Genomic DNA, 24517 nt, shown 5'->3' with positions numbered 1-24517 from the left:
CATGTATATCCATCCGAATCAACTTCAATTTACTGCAGTTTACTCCAGTCTACCATACACGCCTAAGTCTGCATTTAGTAGAATTGAACAACTTGAATGGAATTCAATTGAACAGTACCTTCTCGTTTGGTATAACCGTTGAAATTGCCAAGTTGTTTGAGCAAATAATAAAAGCTGTGCCATTATACGCATGAGGTTAATTATGACTTTTCTTTATCTTTAGAAAAAAATTAATAGGAAAATGTAGTCACTTTAGGATTGCCCTTTTAAAATAAACGAGATGAGCCTCGCTTAGTAAAACGCATAATGGTAGGGCCCTCTTTAAATGTATATATTAAATACCTAGATTCCGGGACCGGCCGTTTAGCGAATTTCCCGGTCTCATCCAAAAGAACAAAGCGTTAGTCTCTTTAGGCGCATACTTTTAATAATTTATTTTCTTAAACTCGGGTGCACATTTATGTGACCCAAATCCAAATCTCAACGAAGTCGAAATAGGTCGATAATCACGGGTACATTGCTTGTGACGTGGTTCAAGATGCATTTCCATGACGTTGCAATTCTTTTTTTTCTCTTAAATAATGAAGGAGACGAGCCTCGACAAACGAAATACATAAGCTGCGGGGCCCTCTATAAGTGTTTGTAAAATTCCTTAGACTTCGGGATGGACCGTTTAGCAAAAGTTCACAGCCTTCCCCAAAATAATGATACGCTAGTCTCTTTAGGCGCGCCTTTAATAATTTGCTTTCTTAAAATCGGGTGCAAATTTATGTGACCCAAATCTAAATCTCAACGGAGTCGAAATATATCAATAACCACGGGTACATTGATGTGACGTGGTTCTAGATACGTATTCACGACGTTGCAATTATCTGCTAAAATAATAATGATAATAATAAAAGCGGTTAAAAGTTAAAATTTGCACATAGGTTCATAACTGTATAAAAATCAGATAATTAAGCCGAATATGACAGTTGAGCGACCATGCTAGAACCACGGAACTCGGGAATGCCTAACACCTTCTCCCGGGTTAACAGAATTTCTTACTCGGATTTCTGGTTCGGGGACTATAATACAAAGTCAATCTTTTCCTTGATTTGGGATTCAACCGATGACTTGGGACACCATAAATCTCCCAAGTGGCGACTCTAAATCATTAAATAAAATCCCACTTCGATTATCCTTTAATTGGAAAAATTCCCTTTACGTCCCTTTGCGGGGTGTAGGTGAAAAAGGAGGTATGAACCTTAGTCAACCCTTTTGAGCCTTAGAACTTTTTCCTTCAAAGAACCATGAATCAACATTTACCCATTCTAAAAGATACCCTCTCTTGGAACCCGATCTTTCTTTTAGCACATGGCAAAAGTATAAGTTTGGGGGGGATACGAGGATGGAAACAAAGTGGTAAAAAGGTACAAAATGAAGAAAAGGAAAGGCAATGAAAAAGAAAAAAAAAAGCAAAAAGACAAAAAGAATTCTCAAAGTAGAATTGAATAAAAAGGGATTCAAGAAAAGCAAAGAATGAAAGGTGTGGAAAGTTGAGAAAGGAGAAAAGATTTGAAATGCATAAGAAAGAGTGACAGTGTGTCTCTCTAACCCCTTAGAAAGAAGTGAAAAGACTAAAAAAGTCAAATGAATTTGAGCCAAAATGAAACAAAAGAAGTGCTTAAGGGAAGATGGAACCTACTTAGACCAAACATTACCTACCCTAAACCAAAAAGCCTTCACTATGTCTCCACAAAAGCCCTATATGATCTTGAGTTGAATGAAACTTACATTAGTGGTGACTCACATAAGGGGCAAGCATATGGTACTTAGAGCCGGATTTATGACTTTTCCTTGAGAGAGATGAGTGATTTTTCATTAACCTCGTTCTGAGTGCTACTATTCTAAAGGTGAGGTTTGCTTAGGGAGAGCAGAGGATGTGTGAGTTTGGGTTCCACGATGACCAAAGTAATAGAAAGAGTTCTTTGATGTGTTGAGTCAACTCTTGATGCTCTTATGTCGCACTTAATCCATGGTGTTTAAAAGGGTAAATGTTGTTAATTATTCATTTGTATTGAGGGCAATTATTAGTCCCAATTGATGGTAGATGAGGTCACTTTAGGACAGCTTAATTTTCTTGTATTTTCCCTTAAAGGATTGGGTCTTATTTTGTTTACTTGAGGACAAACAAGAGCTTAAGTTTGGGGGAGTTGATAACGAGGGATTTTGATACATTTTATACTCCTTCTTGCTTATGTTTTGATTATAAATTTGTACAAAATAGTCCCAAAAGGCTCATAAGTTGTGCTTGATTGCAGGTTTGATCAACAAAGTGACAAGATGTCAAAGATCAGCTCAAAAAGGAGTGAAACTTGCACAAGTACCAAGATAATACAAAGCTTAAGCAAAACAAGCCCAATGCGGCCGCACACCATTCTGTGCGGTCCGCACAAGTGAGGTTCAGAGAGGTTGATTTCCAGGCCAACAGGCAATGCAGCCGCATAAGATTTAAATACGGTCCGCGTTGGAGTCACTGCGGTCGCACTCGATTTAGTGCGGTCCGCATCACCAAGGATCAGAGAAGTGCCAGTTTGGATATTAAAGCCAATGCGGTCCGCGCTCCATTTCATGAGGACCGCATTAGAAGCCACCGCGGCCGCACTCAATTCTATGCGGTCCATATTGCCCGAGTTTAGAGAGTTGGATTTTAAAGTTCAGAGCCCTAGTGCGGCCGCACATCATTTTGTGCGGTTCGCACTAGCCCCGCATGGGTATTTTTATCCAGATTTTTCAGCTTAGTATAAATAGCTTATTTTCCCATTTTTAGGTCATGAGATAGATTTTGTACTGAGTTGCGCTCGTGACTTCGATAGTTTTGGCTATTTTGAGCAACTTTAGCTTCATTTCAACATTGAATCTTCTAGTTTATCTTAGCAATTAACTAATATGAGTTTTTTTTCATCTATTTCTTTGTTTTCTTCTCTAATTATGAGTAGCTAGACCCATAAGCTAGGGTTGTGGCTCAACCCTAGTGTGGGTAATTGATGGGTATTGTGTTTTTATGCTTGATTGTCTATGGGTGTCTGATATTTGGACTAATTTCATGTTTAATTGCTGAATTAGTGGTTGCAAACACTAGTAATTGTTTATTTGACTTTGGCCCTTCTTGAGAAAGAGAGCATAAGTCTCTAAAATTGGTCCAACAAGGAATTGGGGCGTACTCAAGAGATTGATAGCCCCAATTAAAAGGTTAAACCTAAAGATAGAAATACCTGACTTGAACCTTGATTGCTTGTGCAAATTGCATACTCAATTGGTCTTGAGAAAGTCAATTCGGGCAAAATCACTCGAACCACCGAGAGGTGTAAAGTGGGTAAAATCGTGCAACGGTTATATCATACTCCCCAAATATGTCAATCATGCCTTAGACTCAAGTACCCGTCAATTGACCACCTAGGCAAAAATCACTACCCTAGTGCCTTTTTAACCATTTGAACAACTCGCAATAGTTTACTCTTAGCTTCTTCTAGTTTAATTTAGCATTGTAGTTTGATAAAATTAAAAGTAAAACAAAAACCAAAAAAATGTTTAGAAGTGTAATTTGGAATACATACACAACTCTCAATTAGATAGAAACTCAACTCCAACTTCTAGCTCACTGTGGAAATCAATCCCCACCTTAATCGGGTAAAAGCTGCTTTGACCCTCTCTCACTACTCAATAGTAGTGCAGGGTTGGCCTCGATCAACAGGTTATTTTGATTTATAGAACCTCACTCCTCTACATAAGGTTTCACGTAGTTGCTTTTACTGATTTATGACTTGCGGGGATGGTTAGTTCGGGATTTGGAAGAGTTTGGGTTGAAATCGGAACACTTAGTTCCTTAAGTTGGTTTAAAAGGGCTAAGTTTGACTTCGGTCAACATTTTGAGTAAACAATCTAGGAATCGGGATTTAACGGTTCCAATAGGTTCATATGATAATTTCGGACTTGGGCCTATGTTCGGATCGGGTTTTTGGATAACCCGGGAGGGTTTTGGTGCCAAATAGTGAAAGTTGGTTCTTGAAGGTTTTGGAAATTCTTTAAATTTGGTTTGGAGCGGGTTTTGGTGATATCGAGGTCCAAACGGAACTTCGAGATCGGTAATAGTTCTATAATATCATTTATGACTTTCACGCAAAATCTAGTGTCATTCCGAGTAGTATAAGTACGTTTCGGCGCATTGGAAGTAAATTGAAGAACTTGAAGATTATAAGTTTGATTCAATTGGTTTTGTGGTGTAATTCTTAGTTTTAATGTTGTTTCGGGTGTTCTGAGAGTTACAGCGAGTCCATTTTATGATTCCAGACTTGTGGGTATCTTCGAGCGATCAGACGAGGCTCGGACCAAGTTGGGAGCTTGAAGCAACACCTGAAGCTCCCCAGACATGTCATAATCGCACTTGCGCTTATCCAGCCGTAGGTGCGAGCCACGAGCCATAGAAGTGAGAAATCAAGGGCAACCCAGGAACCGCAGATACGACAGATTGGGCGCACCTGCAGTCATAGGTGCAGCTAGGCTCGCAAAAGCGGTCCCTTCTGTCCGCAGATGCGGAGACTGGCCAGGTGAGGGGAATGCGCACCTGCGATGGCTTTGCCGCAAGTGCAAGACCACAGATGTGGCTAAGGCACTGCAGGTGCGAAAATCGCTGGGCAGTGAGGAGTCATTTAATACGGACTTAAGCCATTTTTATCACATTTTCTTCTACTCTTGGGCGATTTGAGTGCTTTTAAGGAGGGGACTTCAACCTAGCTTCGTAAGATAAGTAAGTCCTACTTGATGTGAGTTTAATACATAGATTACGGGTAGATTTCAACATGAAAATTGGTAGAAATCATGGGTTTAGATGAAAAACCTAAGGTTTAATAAAAATGAGATTTTACCACAAAAATGATTATGGAACTTAGTGAAAATCATATATTTATGTTCCTAAGGTTATGGGTAACAACTTTCTTCAAATATTTTCGGAATTCGGGCATGTGAGCCCCGGGGTAAATTTTAGGAATATTGTATTTTGGGTTGGATAATCACTTTAATAGTGGGGATATGAACGTTTAAGCATATATTGATTAATTTATGTAATATTTGACTAGTTTCAAGTCGTTTGGCATCGAATTTAGAGGTTTGAGCACCTTTTGAACCGGGAAGTAGGCTTTGAGACAAGGTAAGTCTCCTTTCTAACCTTGTAAGAAGGAATTTACCCCATAAGTGAATTAAATAAATGTGTGTACCTATTTATGGGGGCTACATACATACGAGGTGATGAGAGTCTGTACATAGCTACTCTTATGCTATTGTCCGGCTAGTTTAGGACCCATAATACTTTATTTGAAATATTTGCGCCCTTACTTGCTAATTTAATTACTTAAGTCGTGTTGGAATTTGATAAAAGAAATGTAAAAGGTTAAATTCACTTACTTGAAGATTTAATGGAATACTTGACTGTAAATGTGAAATTTGTATTTCTTTAAAATAATTGCTATTTGTGGATCGGGCCGACGCTTCGGTAGTAAATAGATGCATCTATGGTCCGTGTTGTTCGACCCTTGGCACTGCAAAGTTAAATATTATGTTGGATCAGACCGTACGATCTCGACATGATTGTGCATGATAAATCTTTGAAACTAATCATATTTGATACTGCTTTATTGCCTTGAGATATAAACTGTTCTCTTTGAGTTTCAATGTTATTCATGTATACCATGCTTAGTATAAAATTTTGATATGTCATTATTAGCCCTAGTAAGTATCAAAGTCGACCCATAGTCACCATTTCTTCGAGGTTAGACTGGATACTTAAGGGTACATGTTGTTATGTACTCATGCTACACTTCTGTACTTAATTTGTACAGGATCTGAGGCGAGTGCATCTGTTTATCAGTCAGGCGAGCATATTTGAGCCCCACTTCGAGAATACACAGTGAGCTGCCCTTCCGCGCCATATTACAGCAGCTGAAGTCTTCCTTTTGTTATATTATCTCTCTATTTCATTTCAGATAGCAGACTAGTATTCTTTTGTATATTCTACTAGAATGCCCATACACTTGTGACACCAGGTCTTGGCACACACTAGTAGACTTATGATTTTGGGTTGTATCTCTACAGTTATGATGTCATTTAGTTATTTCCGCTTAGACTATTTTAAAAATCCGTTATTTATTTAAATTCTTTATATGTGAGGAAATTTAGTTGTTTGAATAACTTAATAATAATGAAAATCATTAGATAGTTCACTGTTGACTTGCCTAGCAACGGTGTTGTGCACCATCACGGCCTAAACTAGAATTGGGTCATGACACGTGACACGTGACACCCCAAACCACTACCCCCTCCACCTCCTAAAAATTTCAGGTTTTGATTTGAACTTACATTGTTTGTATAATTTAAATATTTTGTTAATTAGATGATTATTGTTTACCTTTGAATTTTATTGAAATCTAGGGTTTACGTCTTGTTAAAATTGAATTGAATTGATTACCTATGGTGTAAATTGAATATTTAAGTTTGTATTGACTTGAGTAGTTTAGTTAGGAATTGAATGTTTAACTTTGAATCGAATTGAGTTTTTAGGGTTTTGTTCTTATAAATTAAACTTTTAAGGTATGAATTGAATTGATTTAGGTTATGGGTTGAACTTTTTGGATATACATTGAATTGATTTATGGGTAAGTGTTGAACTTTTTAGATAGAGCTTATGTTTTGTGAGGTTAATTGAATCGTTTAATGTATTAATTGAATTGTTTAGAGTATTGGTTGAACTTTTAGGATATGAATTAAACTTTTAGGGGTAATGGTTGAACCTTTTGGATATGAATTGAACTTTTAGGGATAAATGTTGAACTTTTTAGGTATGAAGTGAACTTATAGTTTATATTTAAATTGAATGAATCATAATTAATTATATTTACTATAATTTAATTTTGGTGTAATTAGTAAAAATTAATTATCTTAATCAACTAAAAATAATTTAATTAATTTATAATTGTAGAATAAATTAAGTAGTTCTAATACTTATGGAAATATCTCAATTTATTTTTGTTTTATTTGTATAAATGGAACATCGTACTTGGATGTACAATATATAGGAATTATCCTAATCGGCGGGGATTGAGGGAGGATTTTTTGGAAGGGGATGATGACTTTATTAGACATCCAATGACATTTTCAATCAATTTAAGGTATAAATATTCTTTTAAACAGTTTAACAATTTATATTTATGATGTTTCCATCTAATATTTAAGTTTTGAAATGCAGAGTAAGTGTGCAAGGGAAGACCTCTATTCGAGGAAGTGGTTGTAAAGCTTCATCATAAAGTTCACAAGAGATTGTCGGATCATTTCTCGGATGGTAGAAAGAAGAACAAGAGGCCCGACTGGTATCTGCAGCATTTATGGGATGATTTGTTAAGGTAATGGCAGACCGAGTACTTCTTAAAGAAGAGCGAACTAGCGAAGAAAGCTCGCTCATCTGAGAGGGGAGGCTCCTCACACACTGGGGGTGTTATTAGCATCGAGACAATAAGAAGATTGGTAATTGCTTAAAGTATTACGTCTTTACTTTTCTAAGTATATGAATTCTATTTATTAACCAAATTAATTGATTTTCAGGAAAAGAAGTATGGGCGTCCAATGCAACAAGATGATTTATTCATGGAGATGCGTATTTTAAAGAAGAAGAAAGAGAGGGATGTAGATAGGTGGGTCGAGGACCAGACAGAGACCACATATGTAAGCTTTCAATTTTCATTAAGTGTTATAATTTACTTTTATAATATTTTTTTAGGAAAAATGCATAAGTACCCCCCTGACCTATACTCAGATTCCTAACTACACACTTTTTCTTTGCGGGAATCCTATTACTCCCCAAAACTTATTTTAAATGTAATTATTTGCACCCTTAATACTAACAACCAAACTCTTGGCAAGTGGTGAGCTACACGCGCCCCCACATATATTTTTAGTACTTTTTTTATTCTTTCTTTTTTTTCTTTTCCTTTTTTCTTCTTTCTTATTATTCTTATTTCTTTTTATTTCATTCTCTTTCTTTTTGTTTTGGTCACCGGCGGCATAAAATGGTGGTCGTCGGAATTTCACAAACACCATTTTTTCCGGCGAATTTTTTTTTCCAGCGACAGATTTTTATCCCGATCTAAATGTGTTTTGTTTTATATATATATATATATATATATATATATATATATATATATATATATATATATATATATATATAAGCTATATTCGAAAGTATAATTTATGTGTGGGAAAAAGAGAAAAAAAACGAATATAAGCTGAGAAAACGTTTTTCAATTAAAATTTTAATACATCATTTTTTTCGGCGTGAGAAGGTTTTCTGATGATGAATTTTTTTCCCCCAAATTTGAGTGTATTTTACTTTGATTATGAATAGATATTTTTGAGAGTTTAATTTGTGTGTGAAAAGAAAAAATGAAAGAAAAACGATTAGATAAAGTCGCTGGTGAATGAATATCCGCTGGAATTAGAGAAGAAACGAAAAAAAAGTATAAGAAAAAAGACAAAGGAAAAGGAAAAAAAAGTAAGAAAAAATGGTAAAAAGAATAAAAATAATATCATTTTACACACTCTGCCGCATCAGCGTTAAAGGTGCAAATAATTCCATTTAAAATAAGTTTAGGGGGATAATAGGATTCCCACAAAGAAAAAGTGTGTAGTTGGGAATCGGGGTATAGGTCAGGGGGATACTTATGCATTTTCTCTATTTTTTATATACTAATTTAATTTAAAATAATGTAGGGTCGCTACCTAAGTACCATGGAGGACTTCATTTGTAGTCAGCTAGCTGGTGAATCGGGCGAGCCAACCCAACCTTCGGACGAGAATGTTGAAAGAATATGGTTGGAGGTTATTGGTGGTCCAAAAAAGGGGAAGGTATACGGACTTCTTGAGAAAAAATTTCATTACTACAGGTGTGGAATGCAAGAAATAGAGACTTCCACACAGGGCGAGCCACTTAATAGTGTAATGACCCAAAAGGTCATCTCTTATTTTAGAAGTCAAATCTGTGTTTCGAGGCCTTAAAACCCTCATTTTGTCTCTTCTTGATTTGAGTACACAGTCCGGGCATATATCAGGAAAGCCCTTATATGAAAATTTTTAAGAAATAATAAATTTTGGCTTAAAAGATAATTTTTGTTGACTTCGGTCAACGTTTTTGGTAAACAGACCCAGACCCGGACCAGTATTCTGATGGTCCTGGAGGGTCCGTAGTAAAATATGGGACTTGGGCATATGCCCAGAATCGAATTCCGAGGTCCCCTAGCTCGAGAAATGAATTTTTCAAGAAAATTATTAACTGAAAAATATAATAGTTTATGGAAAATGAATAGTGTTGGAAATTGATGGTATCAGGCCCGTATTTTAGTTTCGGAGCCCGGTACAAGTCTGTTATAATATTTAACCTTATCTGTAAAATTTGGTGAGAAACAGAAGTAATTTGACGTGATTCGGACCTTTGGTTGAGAAAATAGGAAGTTTGAACTATCTTGAAAATTTCATGAGTTTTGGAGTTAAATTTGTTGTTTAAGATGTTATTTTGGCGATTTGGTCGCACGAACAAGTCTGTACGATGTTTTTAGACTTGTGTGCATATTTGGTTTGCAACCCCCAGGGCTCGGGTGCGTTTTTGATAGGCCACATAGTGTTTTGAGCCTTAAGGAAAGTTGCTGGTGTTACAAATCTGCAGACTTCACAATTGAGAAGTCTGGCTCGCAAATGCGAGCACCGCAATTGCGAAGAATAATCGCATTTGCAATGATTGGACTGGGAAGGGGACCTTCGCATTTGCGAAGTTCATCATCGTAAATGCGACAAGAACAGTGGCCGCAATTGCGAACATTTGTTCGCATTTGCGAAGGCAGCAGGTCAGGCCAAGCTTCGCATTTGCGAGTTCGCAATTGTGAACATGCGATCACAAATGTGATAACTGCAACTGTTCAAAAACAAGTTTTGACGGGATTTTCACTTCACTTCTTAAATTTTCAAACCCTAAGCTCCATAGGCGATTTTCTAAAGAAGAGTTCTTCCCCAAATCATAGGTAAACAACTTCTGACTCATTTCCTTCAATCTATGTCATCTTTTTACAAGGTTTCTTCACAAAATCTAGGGATTTTCATGGGGAATTCGGTGTTTTTGGGTAGAATTTAGGAATTTTGAAATTTGGGGATTTAGACCTCAAATTGAGGTCGGATTCCAGAACCAATTGTATATCCGGGATTGGGGGTGAATGGATAATTAAGTTTTGGTCTGAACTTCGAGTTTTGACCGAGCAGGCCCGGGGTCGGGTTTTGACTCTTTGGGGAAAATGTTGGGAAATCTAAAATTAAGCATCAAAATTGATTTCTCTAGCATTTATTGATGTTATTAAGTTAATTATGACTAGACACAAGCAGATTGGAAGTGGAATCGAGAGGTAAAGTGGTAATTGAGGTTTGATTGTGGCCTTGAAATCGAGGTAAGTATTGTGGCTAACCTTAACTTGAGGGATTAGGTATTGTTTGCCCTATTTGCTAATTTTTAGTTGTTTAGTACGACGTATAGGTGTGGTGACGAGTATCTATACGTCGTTGACGAGTCATAGCATGCGAGTGAGTTATATAGTTCTGACTGTTGTGTTTCTTTATATTTATATTTCGTGCTTAAGCTAGTTATTGCTCATGCTAACAAGTTTTACTATGTTGTTCCTGGTTGAATATTGGTTGAGTATTGGCTCAAGCTTGGGATTTCTATTATGAAATTAAATGATGAAATAATGTTGTTTGATTGTGATGCTCTTGCGGGGTTGTTGTTGTTTCTATTGTTATTATGGTGAGGAAGAGTGTTAAAGCGCAAAGGGTGATGGCGTGCACATTTATATTATTCTTATGGTGAGGAAGAGTGATAAAGCACAAAAGGGTGATGCCGTGCAGGTTTACATTTATATCTATGCATATGGTGAGAAAGAGAGATAAAGCACGAAGGGTGATGTCGTGTACATTTCTATTATTCAAATGGTGAGGAAGAGTGATAAAGCACGAAGGTGATGTTGTGCACATTTACACTTCTATTATTGATTGCATGGTGAGGATTGAGAGTAAAAGCACGAAGGATCATGTCGTGCATTTTTTGTTTGCTGTGATTATTAGTTGTTATCAGTTCAAGTGCACTACTTGTTTAATTTCTGTTACTACTGTGATTCCTTATTCTGGTACCCCCATAGCATGTTGCCCCTTCCCGTTAATTTCTGTTTAGATTCTACTATTGTTATTGTTATCCTGTTAGTATATTATTTAATTGCACAGGCCAAAGTTAGGCTCGGCACTTACCAGTACATGGGGTCGGTCGTACTGATAATGCACTCTACACTTTCTGTGCAGATCCCGGTACTGGACCATACTGATCATAGTTTGAGGTTGTTGTCTTCAATCCACCGGAGACCCAAGGTAGTCTTGCAGGTGGCTGCAGGCCCTGGCGTCCGCTTCTATCCTACTTCATTTCTGTTTTATCTACTTTCGAGACAGATATATATTTTTCGTTCAGACCATTATTTGTAGTATTCGTAGACTGTTCGTGAGTTGTGATACCAGTTTTGGGTGGAATTTATTACGGTTTTTGTTATTAGTGTAAAGATAATCTTTAAACTTATTTCTTCCGCATTTATTTCTGTTGATTTACTTTTGTTAAGTTTCAATTGTTAAAAGATAAAGGAAAAATGTGAAATATTCTACAATGTTGGCTTGCCTAGTAGGTACAATGTTAGGCGCCACCACGATCCCGATAGTGAAAAATTCGGGTCGTGACAAATAGGGAGGGCCTTTAGGCTATGCAGGTGACAGTGACAAGGCTTACATCCGAGCTAGAAGCAGCCACGGAAAGAGAAAGGCTTAGAGATGCTCAATTCCTTGGTATGCAAGCTCAGATTAGAACTCTCCTTTGTACTGGAGCTTTTCCGTTGCCCCGGTCTCTTGAGTCATCGCCAGAGGCTCGACCTCCACGTGATCGTTTCTCTCGTCCTCCCTGTGATCGTTCTACCCTTCTTCCACATGATCACTCTTCCCGTCCTCTACAAGACCGTTCTTACCGTCTTGTAGATAAAAGTTCATCAGATAGTGGTGATGCTGTAGAAAACACCCCTTGACTAATACTTTGATATACTTTGAACTAGACTAATGAACTTGTTTTGAATTAGAATGAACATTTTTGAACTTGTTGTAGTTACTTAGTTTTTGATTGGTTTTGAATTATGATGTTTAATTAAACTTGTTAGTTTTAAATTATCAATTGGATGTTTGGTTGGATTAATGGTGATTTAGAGGTTGTTTGAGGTGAATTTGAGGTTATTTGATGTGCATTGGGAGTATCGGTATACTGTTTTTATTTGGCAGGTGGTGTAGCTACCAAAACAGACATTTTCTAAGAAAATTATTCCCAGAAATCGACCAACCTTGGTCGGTAACTAAAACAATTAAATTACATAAGTACCAACCAATGTTGGTCGGTTAGTGCACATTGAATTCCGAGAAATTCAATATTATCGACCAACTTTGGTCAGTAAGTTAGCTGCCATGTCTAGATAACCGACCAATGTTGGTCGGTACTGTTAAATTTTAATTATATAAAAAAATTCTAATACCGACCGACGTTGTTCGGTAATTAAAATATTATATGATTAATTTATTTTTCTTTATTGACCAAAGTTGGTAGGTTACAAAAATTATTAAATTTAGCACATCGACCAATGTTGATCGATAAAATAAAATTATTAAAATAATATTCTGACCAGTATTGGTTAGTTAGTCAATTAAATTGTCAGATGGTCGTGTAGAGCATATCGATCCAAGTTGGTCGGTAATTTTCGACAGACTTTGGTCGGTATGCTCTACCGACCTTTAAATTACTGACCATACATAAATGGTCGCGTTTTGGATGGTTATTGGCCATTACCTACCAAATTTGGTCAATTTTTTTTCGGAAGGTTTTAAGCGGATTTTTAGTAGTCTAAAGTTTAAAAAAAATAGTCTGAAGTGCAATGCACTTAAGGCCAATTAAGTCTAAAGTACAAAAATTGCACATAATAGGCACTAAAGGCCAAATATGTCTGAAGTGCAACCAATGTTTTCATGCACTTAAGGTCAAATAGGTCTGAAGTGAATAAATTACACTTTAGATGCACTTAAGGCCAAATATGTTTGAAGTGCAACCAATGTTTTCATGCACTTAATGTCAAATAGGTTTGAAGTCCAAATTGTGCAGAAACAGAAATTTGTTCTTCGAAATTCAAGAATCAAATATACAATTTAACATCTAAATCTACTCCAAATGAGCTCAAATTTGAAACATAACTTCCAAATATCATCAAATTGTCGAAACAACAAAACATCTAACAAGTTGATTTTGCAATTTTTTTTTAAAAAAAAGTCAATTTTGCAATTAAGAAAAATAAAAAGAAGAACCCTAAGCAATAGTAAAAAATAAAGTGTCACGGCAGCTCAGCACTGTAAAACACAATAAACCAACTTAAAATATGCTTACAAACACCATATAAATTCACCATCACTTTTATTTTCTCGTCGAAGAAGAAGGAGGAGGAGGAGGGGGAGGAGAAAAAAGGCTGAAGTTGTTTAAACTTTGGGTATCAATTAAAAAAATTAAAAAATAGGTACATGTTAAATAAGAGCGATCAAATAGGACGTCTCGTGCAATTTTTACTTTATTTTTTATAATAATGATGTTCGAATCTAACTTTTATACTACATTTGAATTATCGGATTTATGCTATATCTTACATCAACACAACTATTGACAATGATGAACCCTTGACTTCAAGAGAATGAGGGATTACTACCTAATATAACAGATAAGCCGACGACCACTAAACAGATAAGCCATTAACTATACTATTATGTCATAGAATCATCATTAATTTAAAATTGTCCCAAACTTTATACTTTCTTTTTAATTTAATTGAGGTTGCTTGGACAAGTAAATCTGAGTTTTTTTAATAAATATACAATATGCAGAAAGTAACAATCTGGGAAAAATGCATAAGTACCTATACCCGGATTTCCAACTACACACTTTATCTTTGCGGGAATCCTATTACCCCCTAAACTAATTTTAAATGGAATAAATATCACCCTAAAATTGGACAACCAAACTCTTGGCAAGTGGTGAAGTACACGCGCTGCCACATGTATTTTTAGTATTTTTTTTAATTCTTTCTTCTTTTTCTTATCTTTTTTTCTTATTTCTTATTATTCTCATTTTTTTGGTTATTTCATTCTCTTTCTTTTTGTTTTGGTCACCGGCGGCATAAAATAGTGATCGTCGGAATTTCAAGAACACCATTTTTTCCAGCGAATTTTTTTTTCCCGGCAATAGATTTTTATCCCAGTCTGAGTATATTTTGCTTTGCTTATGAATAGATCTTTTTGAGAGTTTAATTTGTGTGTGAAAAGGATAGAAAAAGGAAAAATAAAAACAGAATAAATGGAAGAAAAACGGTAAGATAAAGTCGTCGGTGAATGAATATCCACCGGAATTAGAGAAGAAACGAAAAAAGAAGTAAAAGAAAAAGACAAAGAAAAAGGAAAAGAGAAAAAAAGTAAGAAAAAATGGTAAAAAAGCAAAAAGAAAAATTTGAAAATCATTTTTTCTTGCTTCTCACTCTCCGTGAAATACACACACTCTGCCACGTCAGCTTTAAGAGTGCAAATAATTCTACTTTAAAATAGTTTAGGGGTAATAGGATTCCCGCAAAAATAAAATGTGTACTTGGGAATCCAGATATAGGTCAGAGGGTACTTATGAATTTTCCCTAACAATCTGATAACACGTAGATAATACTACAACAAAGTCTTTGAAAAATCATTTTGAGTTGGTTAATTCTTAAAAAATATAGTGGATCAATTCATTTTTTCACTTCGAAATATATTAAACTATTCAAAATGTATAAAATTATTACTAAAATTCTACTTCATGGTAAAAGTTTGACTCAGTATGTAGATGCTAATAATTTAGAAAAGAAATTACCTTAGTCTTCTCAAAAACATCACCCGAACCTTGGTGAGTCGTGTAACCTCACATTTTTGTTAGTGTGAAATAGCAGGTAAATAGTAAATAGTCGAAGCCGAGGTACGTGCTAAGATGGTCTGAACACCACTGTCATATAATTCAATCAAAAGATAAACAAATTTTATAGAATAAATTTAATATCACTTATTAAAATTTAACTCTAGGGCACAAATTTCATCAATTCTCCCCTTCATTCAGCCAAGACATCTCCAAAATCAAAAAACAAAAAATATAACAAATATTAATAATCATTTATCTTAATTAGTATAATTACATAAAATCACTAAACCTCCGGAAAAATTAATGGCTATTTTTGCCTCCAAAAAAAAAACCAAGAAAAATAATTCCCATAATCAAACCTTTCTTTCTTTCTCTCTCTTTTGGAAAAACCAAGAAGAGAAGAAGTGTTTGTCCCATGACGATTTTGGAATAGCCAATTCTTCATTAGGCTCAAGAGCCAAGGCACTCATCGTCCTCTTTTTGTTTTTGTTTTTTGGTTCTGCACTTCACATAATTCTCTTTTTTCCAATTTCCCACATTTAATTAATTTTTTAATTGAATTTCTTTCACCAAAACATAAATTTTGGTCATAGGAATTTGAAAGTTTAAACGTTAATTCTTTTGTTCTTCTTCCTTCCTCTTTAAACCTTTTTCCAAAAACTTCTAATTATTTGTTGGAAAAATGGCAATTGGTGTATTCTGTGGTGTGGTTCCTTTCATATTCCGCAGGAGGCCTTCTGAGTTTAAGGTATTTTCTTCTATTTTCATTTCTTGTTTACCTCTTTTTTTAGATATAAATTCTAATATTATTGTAAAAATGTTGAAGACGTAAAGTTTCTGCATCGGTACATGAGAATCCTTATCACATGAAGAAGAGAAAATAAGAGCAAAAATTCTGCATTTTCATTTTCCATTGTTCCATGCAAACATCAACGTGCAATTTTATTCCCATTTTATTGGTCATCCTTAAATGACCTCTCTCGCAATCTTGTTCTCAGAACCATGTGTTGGTTTCTAGGTTGCTACCACGTGATTAGAAGGTCACGAATTCAAACTGTAAAAACAACCTTTATAGACACGTAAAGTAAACTTGAGTACAATACTGTATGTAGTTAAGGCCAGGGGCATAAGCACCTTATCCTAAGTGGCGTCACGAGACACCGCATCGTCAAAAATTTTCCTATATATGTATGTATAGACAATAAGAAAAATAAAAATATCAGGTGTTAATATAAGAAAATGACACCGCTCGTCATTATAGTAATTTATTTATTTATTCAGTTCTTCAAATATTGACACCGCTTATCAAAATTCTTGCATACGCTACTAGTTAGGACTTTTCCTCGCGCATAGCTGAAGCTTTGTGAACCGAGGTTTTCTAAAAAAAATAAAAACCACCTCAAAAAGTTTCATCAAATCAAATGAAATCTTTGTCAAAAAAAAAATTACATGAAAAAAGAAGAAGAAAAACTCACTCACATTGAAGTTTGACATATCAATGATATTCCTGTTATAAAATAGCATGCTAACAGAAGTTAAAAATATTTTTTCAGGAAGAAGACACACGTAAGACAAGGAGATTACATACTAGAGTAATAAAGAAATTACCTTCTATATTAGTATCAAGAAAATATAAAGCAGCCAAAGGTTCCAAAGTACGCAATTCATGTGGGGTGAAAACACCAAAAGCTGCAACTTGGCACAATTCAAGTGTGGCAAAAACAACAAAAAGTCCAACTTTTCATAATTCATGTGGAGTAGCCAGCAACTTCAGAATAATGACAGATATAAGAAACAAGATCCTCTCTTTGAGAGACTTGCTTGATCTTTCTCCTTGTGATGGCTCTGAATCTGCAAATGAGGTATTTCTTCAGTTACTTTATCATCAAGGATTTAATAAGTTTAAGTTATATATACTGTCGAAGGGGAGCCTTGAAGCAACGGTAAAGTTGTTTTCGTGTGACCTATAGCCGACAGGTTCGAGCCATGAAATCAGTCATTGATGCTTGCATCAGGGTAGGCTGCCTACATCACACCCTTGGGGTGCGGCCCTTCCCCCGACCCTGCGTGAACGCGGGATGCTTCGTGCACCGGGCTGCCCTAAATTATATATATTGTCAGTGTTGTAGCAAGTAAACTATCTTATTTTCAAGATTAAAAATTTCCCATTTTATGGACACTTGCGTGTAGATATCCTTTGGCTGACCTTATAATGTAAAAGATTTCTTACACTTATGGCGTGCATAACTTAAACTCCTTATTTATACATAATGACTTTGCAAAAATAATAATATTACACTATCAAGATATTTTATCTTATCATAGGAGGTAACACGCCTCATATTCCATGTTACTATGCTTCTTATGGACGGTAGCTGTATTTATGTTAGTTTTCTATTGGTGTATAAAAGTTAAACTCCTTCGATACTTGTTAAAGGTCAATGCCATTTTCCAGAACAGAACAAGAAGTTTTTTTTAACTTTCTGTTTTGGGCATGTTTCCTGCAGCTGCTGATATCAACTCTGAGAGATCTGCATCAACTGTATCCTTCGATCAACCCGAATTTTTCATTGGCAAAAATTGATGGAACAGCAATACATGAGGTTGTTTACTCCCTAAGTTGAGCATTTTTAGTATATGCAGTACTGTTTTTGTTTAAGCAAAACCACAACTTACTGAGCTAACCAAAGTTTCCCTATTTTTTCAGAAAGTGCGATGCTTTTGTGATATATTGAAATCAATCGGGGAAATGTGGACCGGAAATGATGAGTGGATGGTCAAATGCAAAGAGAACTCACACAGTAAACTAAATGATTTTGAATATGGTATGATCATATCTGTAGTTTAATACTCCTTCCGTCCCAAACAGATGATACTTTTCGGATTTCGAGAGTCAAACTTCTTAACTTTGACCATGAATTCGAACATAGAATCGTTAAGTTTTTTAAAATAAAATTAATATATTTGGAAACTACATAAAAAGTACTATAAGTCAGAATAATTAAAAATTCAAAATATTTAAAAGGTATATGAAAAAGTCGTGGTCAAAAAACAACTTGTTTGACTCTCGAAATCCGAAAAAAATCATCTTTTTTGAGATGAAGTATTATATAGTGATATATTTTCTATTATTCATCTTTTCTCTTCGATATATGAGAGTCATAATTAATGATTTTTTTCTATTCCCAATTTAGTATCGGCATTGCTCGAAGATATTATTAAGCTAGCTAGTGAAAGGATGATACAAATGACGGATGACGATGAGGAGGACGATGAGGATGAGCATGAGGACAATTACGAGGATATTGAGGATGATCAAACCAGAGATAGAAGTCCTTCACCTGATGCATTTGAGGAGGATATTGAGGATGATCAGACCACAGAAAGAAGTCCTTCACCTGATGCATTTGAGAGAGATTTTTCCGAGTCTTATTCAAGCAACAATACTTCTCTTTCGAGCTCTCCAACTTCAATTCTCCCCGAGATAATAACCAATGCTTCAAAGAAGAATGCAAAGGCTTCTATCGCCGCGCCTCTTCGCCTATCACTCAAAGTCCAAGCAGTTGGAAAGAAGAATCCAATTGAGGTAAAGCACCTGTCATTCCACATGTTTCCCAATGTAAATCAGGATTCAAATATAGAAGCAAAGCAAGATTTTGAATATAGTCAGGATTGTGAAATAGTGGACTTGCCAGAGATTCTGCTGACTAACCTGGAGAATTTATCAGAAAATAGTGGAATATATTGGACTGGTGCATCAAATGGTCAACCCGTGCAAGCTCGTGTTACATTTGATGTGCTTTTACCTCCATCTTCAATTTCTAAGTTGCAATCAAATGTAACAGAACAGGCAGCAGTGCCACCTTCTCCATACATTTTATCACCAAAAATTATAGAATCACAGGGACCAACAACAGCTGCACCTGATTCCACGCTCTCACCAGAGAGCGAGGAATCAACACCATCGTCACCAGCGGCCCAACCTACTACATTAGGAAACAGCGTAACACCTCCACCTCCACCCCCACCTCCTCCGATTACATCGAAAAATAGAGCAGTGCCTCCACCGCCGTTGCCGCCTCCAAGGAAATCAGAAATTGTACATTCATCTCCACCTCCACTTTCACCTCACAAAGGATTAAGGGGTATGGTAAGCTCACATCCACTTCCACCAAGGGCATCAAATGGAGCAACGCCAGCACCAGCACCACCTTCACCAAAGCCAATTGGAAAGGTAGCTGCACCTCCACCACCACCAATGCCAATGGGAAAGAGAGCTACACCTCCACCATCACCACCTCCACCTATGGCAATGAAAAAAGGAGGTGCACCACCACCACCACCACCGGTGTTTGCAGGTGCCAAAAATCCACGACTTAAGAAAGCAGCCACTAAACTGAAAAGATCATCCCAAATGGGAAATCTTTATCGATCTCTTAAAGGAAAAGTTGAAGGATCTAGTTTAGATGGTAAATCAAAAGGGGGAAAGGGAAAATTTAGCGCCGCATCAAAAGGAGGTAAACCAGGAATGGCTGATGCATTAGCTGAGATGACAAGGAGGTAATTAATCTTCTTGAAATCTCAAATTATTATTTTGGTAGGAGGCAACATTTTCTCTTGACATTGTCTATATTATATAATTATGAATTATACATCTCACAGGTCAGCATATTTCCAACAAATTGAAGAGGATGTTAAAAATCATGCAAAAACAATAATGGAAATGAAGAAGGCCATTGCTTCTTTCCATACATCAGATATGTCTGAGCTCATTAGATTCCACAATTATGTAGAGCTCCACCTTGAGAAACTAACAGACGAATCTCAGGTTCATCTACATTTCTTATTTCTACCACAAATTACCATTTCAGGATTTAGTTGGCTTAAAGTATTTTTTTTGTACAGGTGCTAGCAAGATTTGAAGATTTTCCTTTTAAGAAGTTGGAAGCTTTGAGGACGGCAGCAACTCTCTATTCCAAGTTAAATTCAATAGTCTGTACTTTACAGAGTTGGCAACCGGCCTCGCCTGTTAGCCAACATCTTGCTAGAGCTGAGAGGTACTTCAACAAGGTAGAAACTAAAATCCCTGGACCTCAAAACTTACATGACTCACCTCCAATTTTGATTTCCCTTTAGCAACTCTCACAAATAACTCTCTGTCTAGATAAAAGGAGACGTGGACTCTCTGGAAAGGACAAAAGATGAAGAATCCAAGAAATTAAAAACCCATAAAATCCATTTTGATTTCAGTATCCTTGTGCGCATCAAAGAATTGATGGTCGATGTTTCCTCAAACTGTATGGAACTGGCAATAAAGGTTAGTACAATGAAAATCACTCTAATATTAAATCTTGTAAATAACTGATACAATGTTTTGAATTTGAAATGTACTTTAAACATATTTTAATGCGTCGATATGGAATGCATAGAATGCATAGAGCATCATTCAGATCAATACTTTCTAAATCTCTTACATGGTATGTACATTAACCACCTTGGTAATTGATTTGGTTAACAAAAGGGGGGACAGTCCGGTGCACAAAGCATCCCGCATTCACGCAGGATCTGGGAAAGAGCCGCACCACCACGGGTGTGATGTAGACAGTCTTTAGGGGCTGGTTCCTCGGCTCGAACCCGTGATCTATAGGTCACACGGAGACAAGTTTACTGTTGATTTGGTTGACAATTTTTTGAAATAATGCTGTAATGTTGAATCAGGAAAAGAGAGAAGCAATGTCAAGGGAAAAAGATGGAGCTGCACAAACAAATGAAGGGAGAGAAAAGGAATCAGCTCAACTGCTTTGGAAGGCCTTTCAGTTTGCATTCAGAGTATATACTTTTGCTGGCGGGCATGATGAGAGAGCAGAAAAGTTGACAAAAGAATTGGCTGAAGAAATCGAGACAGGCCTTCATCGTTAGATAATTAGTTTCTGCCCCTTTTTTCCAAACCAAAAAGTAAACAAAAGAAAGTCACTATAGGCTGCAATATATTGGCATTGTTGATGCTATTCTTGGCAAGGGCCTTGTAAATGCTTCTTTGAGCTGTGATTTTCATGCTTATATATATATACTAGGAGAGAATTGCTAGACATGATAATCATTATTTGTTTAGACTGAGGGGAGAATTGAGCTGAAATCTAGCTTTGCCCTACCACTGTTGATACATACAATATATATCACACCTTAGTGACTGGTTTTGTAGCATGTGTATATAGCAGCAGGCTGTCTATTCTTTCCTAGTCAAACAAAAAAGAATGCACTTGTAACAACTATATAGATTGCCTAAAGTCTAACTTCTATATACCGACAATGTAACATAAAAGATAACTATAACTTACATGGTATTAGTAGCTTGAAAATAAGGCAAGCAAACTGCAGTTACAGGTTAAAATACATATAATGTCAAAAATCTTTATTTAGTGTATGTACGTTAAATTCATATGTATGTTGTCTATTATGTTATAGTCAGTATTTGCGGAAAACTCTCAAATTGTTGAATCTTATGTTTCCTTTTTCCATAAAATGATTGCTCAACATGGTTATGAATACAACAACAACAACAACAACAACATACCCATTATAGTCCCACAAATGGGGTCTGAATAGAGAGGTTGTTTTCGATAGGCCCTCGGCTCATGAAACGTGGTTATGAATACACGATACTATAATTATTCCTTTCATTAATTTCATTTTCACTTGATAGCAATTTGCAAGCAAGAAATGCATATGATGTCCCAATATAAAATTTAGACACATAGTACTATTTTTTTCCTTCTTTTGATATTTGATCTTATCTGTCATTCTAATAATTTTAATATATACCATCATTTATAACATTTAAAATGTGGTAGAACACGTCAACACCATCACGTATTTCAAGTATTACCTAAGTCATCATATGCATGTAAACAAAAGCAGAACTCAAGTCTAGAGCTAAAAGAAACAGGGAAAAGTAGTAAATTCATTTAAACATAAAGACAAACACCTGATGGGCTTCACTTCAAAAATGTCGATTGATTCTCTTCGGTAGCTTAGATCACAAATCTCCATATGTATAACTCCATATCCTTGAACCTTCTTTATATAATCTGGAATTAGAGAATATAATTGTTGGCTAATTAATTTTTATTTGCGAATTTTTTTTATGTAATACAAGATGGCTTTAAAGAAATGCAACACTATATGCCTTATTTATATTTTTATTGTGCTATAAAATGAATATAAATAAGGACTTATTCAATTGGAGTTGATTAGCATAAAGCACAATCACAAATAAACATAAAATCAACACAATATATTGGATACTATTTTGGCCAAAACTCCTAAAATTAATCAATCATCCAAGAGTAATACATCATGAATAAACTATATGAAAAAACTTCGTACAAACCATAAGTTAATATAGTTAGACAAACGCACCTTTAAAGTCCAACATGAGATTTTAATATATAAGAGAATATAGTTCAGGGAGGGTTTGGAGACACAAAATAGTTTAAGTAGGTAATTGACAAAAAAATAATAGTTTAGGCAGGTTCTAGACGCGCTTCTAAGAATGCAATGAAAGGTTTTTAATATGAAGGGCAACATAGTTTGAGGGGGGGGGGGATTGGGTACACCAAATAGTTTAAGTAGGAATATGATAAAAACATGATAGTTTAGGGTGATTTTAGGGTATTAACTCAACAAAGAAAAAAGGTAAAAATTGTACATCCAAAATGTGAGATCCCCTTAAAACAGCTATTTTTGTCATTACAACAAGAGTTAAAACTATTTTACTCACCAACCTAGAGGTGTACATAGGTTGGGTTGTTCGGTTATTTTAACTACCAAATCAAACCAATTGTGTCGGGTTATTAAATTTAAAGACCAAACCAAACCAACAGAAGTCGGATTTTTCGAATTTTCGGGTTTTTAAATTTTTTTCGCATAAAATCTTCCTAGCACAAAATATAGAATTTATGTTCCAAATATTTATTTAATCAAACCGAACAATAGTCGAGTTTTTTTTCCGATTTGACTCGAATTATTGGTTTGGTACGGTTTGTCGGTTTCATTTGTACATCCCTACACCACCAAACATTGAAAACTATTCTCCATTCATTAAATACGGAAAGATAAGTTTTAAAAAAGAAAAACAATTAATTTGTTGAGAAATACCTTTTAGGAAAACATTTCCCTAGGGGAACATTTTCCTTCGTAACAATAAAAACCATGCTATATGCATTTAGTTCTTTAGAATTTGCTTTACGTAATGTTTAACTTGACTTTTTAGATTATCATTTATTATTCTTAATTAAGCACAATATAATTGAAAGATTTGCTTTTATATATATATATATATATATATATATATATATATATATATATATATATATATATATATATATATATATATATATATATATATATATATATATATATTACTAATGCACGGATATGAATGCCTCGTAAAACAAATTAGCCTGCAACACATGGCTGCTCCAAAGACGATGGTTTCTCTTCTCCTTTTGTTGGTTTTCACAAGTGATCTCTCTTTCTCTCTCTAATTTTCTATTAAGCCGTTATTTTTCTAGTCGGTATACATAAGTTATATAATGATCATACACGATTATACTATATTATATTTGAATTATACATATATTATATGTCTGCCGTAAGGGTGTTCAATTCAATGTATCTTTTTTTATCAATAACAAGTAATATTATACCCTATAAAAGGGCAGCCCGGTGCAATAAGCTTTCGCTATGCGCGAGATCCGGGGAAAGGCCAGACCACAAGAGTCGGCTATTGTATGCAATCTTACCCTACATTTTTGCAAGATGTTGTTTCCACAACTCGGACTCGTGACCTCCTGATCACATGGCAACAACTTTATCAAATACGGCAAGACTTCCCTTCTAACATTATTCCCTTTATATAGTATATTTTTTGGCGAAGGATGTACCCCTTGGCCACATATAGCTTCACCTATGGTCTGCCAACAACAACAAATCCAGTGAAGTTTCATAAGTGGAGTCTGGGAAGGGTAGAATATATGCAGATCTTACCCCTACCTTCAGAAAAACAGAAAGACTATTTCCAGAAGACCCTCGGCTTAGGACTTCCCGACTACTTTTTAATTTAAACAGTTTCGTGTGCAACTATTTAGGTTAATTTTTCTTTATCTAACTAATGAAATGAATATTATAACAGGTACATTATATGAAGTGGAAGCAAGGAATGTAGTGTATGTGCATTGCAACAGTGACAGTGACTGTGAGTTTATTTGTAACGAAGATTATAAGATGGATCCATTTTGCTACAAACGCCTATGTGTTTGCGATAGTAATTATTTTTGCAAAAATAAACTTGGTTGCAGCTTGAGTGGATTCGAATGTGATGATGGTGATGTCCAATGTATTAAT

At 35.5% G+C, this 24517-nt stretch overlaps 1 protein-coding gene and 2 long non-coding RNA genes across 4 annotated transcripts; 1 reads left to right on the top strand and 2 right to left on the bottom strand.

Annotated features, from left to right (window-relative positions):
• The first annotated feature begins 15495 nt into the window (after positions 1-15495).
• On the top strand, positions 15496-21160 carry LOC107770613 (uncharacterized). The gene is made up of 9 exons (XM_016589938.2): positions 15496-15860; positions 16666-16974; positions 17620-17715; positions 17820-17937; positions 18307-19672; positions 19775-19940; positions 20018-20182; positions 20277-20429; positions 20831-21160. Exons 1-9 carry the CDS (start codon positions 15795-15797, stop codon positions 21029-21031), a joined length of 2640 nt encoding a protein of 879 aa, XP_016445424.1. The 5' UTR covers positions 15496-15794; the 3' UTR covers positions 21032-21160.
• On the bottom strand, positions 16246-18964 carry LOC142175518 (uncharacterized). Of its 2 annotated transcripts, none has more exons than XR_012704630.1 (4): positions 18825-18964; positions 18454-18707; positions 16721-17207; positions 16246-16619 (listed from the first exon to the last, which is right to left on the bottom strand). It is a non-coding gene; the product is annotated as an uncharacterized LOC142175518 (long non-coding RNA). The 2 variants fall into 2 exon arrangements; XR_012704629.1 differs by having other exon boundaries at positions 16259-16619; positions 16721-16963.
• On the bottom strand, positions 19387-22649 carry LOC142175519 (uncharacterized). The gene is made up of 3 exons (XR_012704631.1): positions 22532-22649; positions 22098-22200; positions 19387-19508 (listed from the first exon to the last, which is right to left on the bottom strand). It is a non-coding gene; the product is annotated as an uncharacterized LOC142175519 (long non-coding RNA).
• Between the last annotated feature and the right edge of the window lie 1868 nt (positions 22650-24517).

Source organism: Nicotiana tabacum, chromosome 21 (genome assembly GCF_000715075.1).
Source record: "Nicotiana tabacum cultivar K326 chromosome 21, ASM71507v2, whole genome shotgun sequence".
In the NCBI taxonomy this organism is placed as follows: Eukaryota; Viridiplantae; Streptophyta; class Magnoliopsida; order Solanales; family Solanaceae; genus Nicotiana; species Nicotiana tabacum.
The sequence above is the reverse complement of the archived record's forward strand: the minus strand, read 5'-3'. Positions and strand labels throughout refer to the sequence as shown.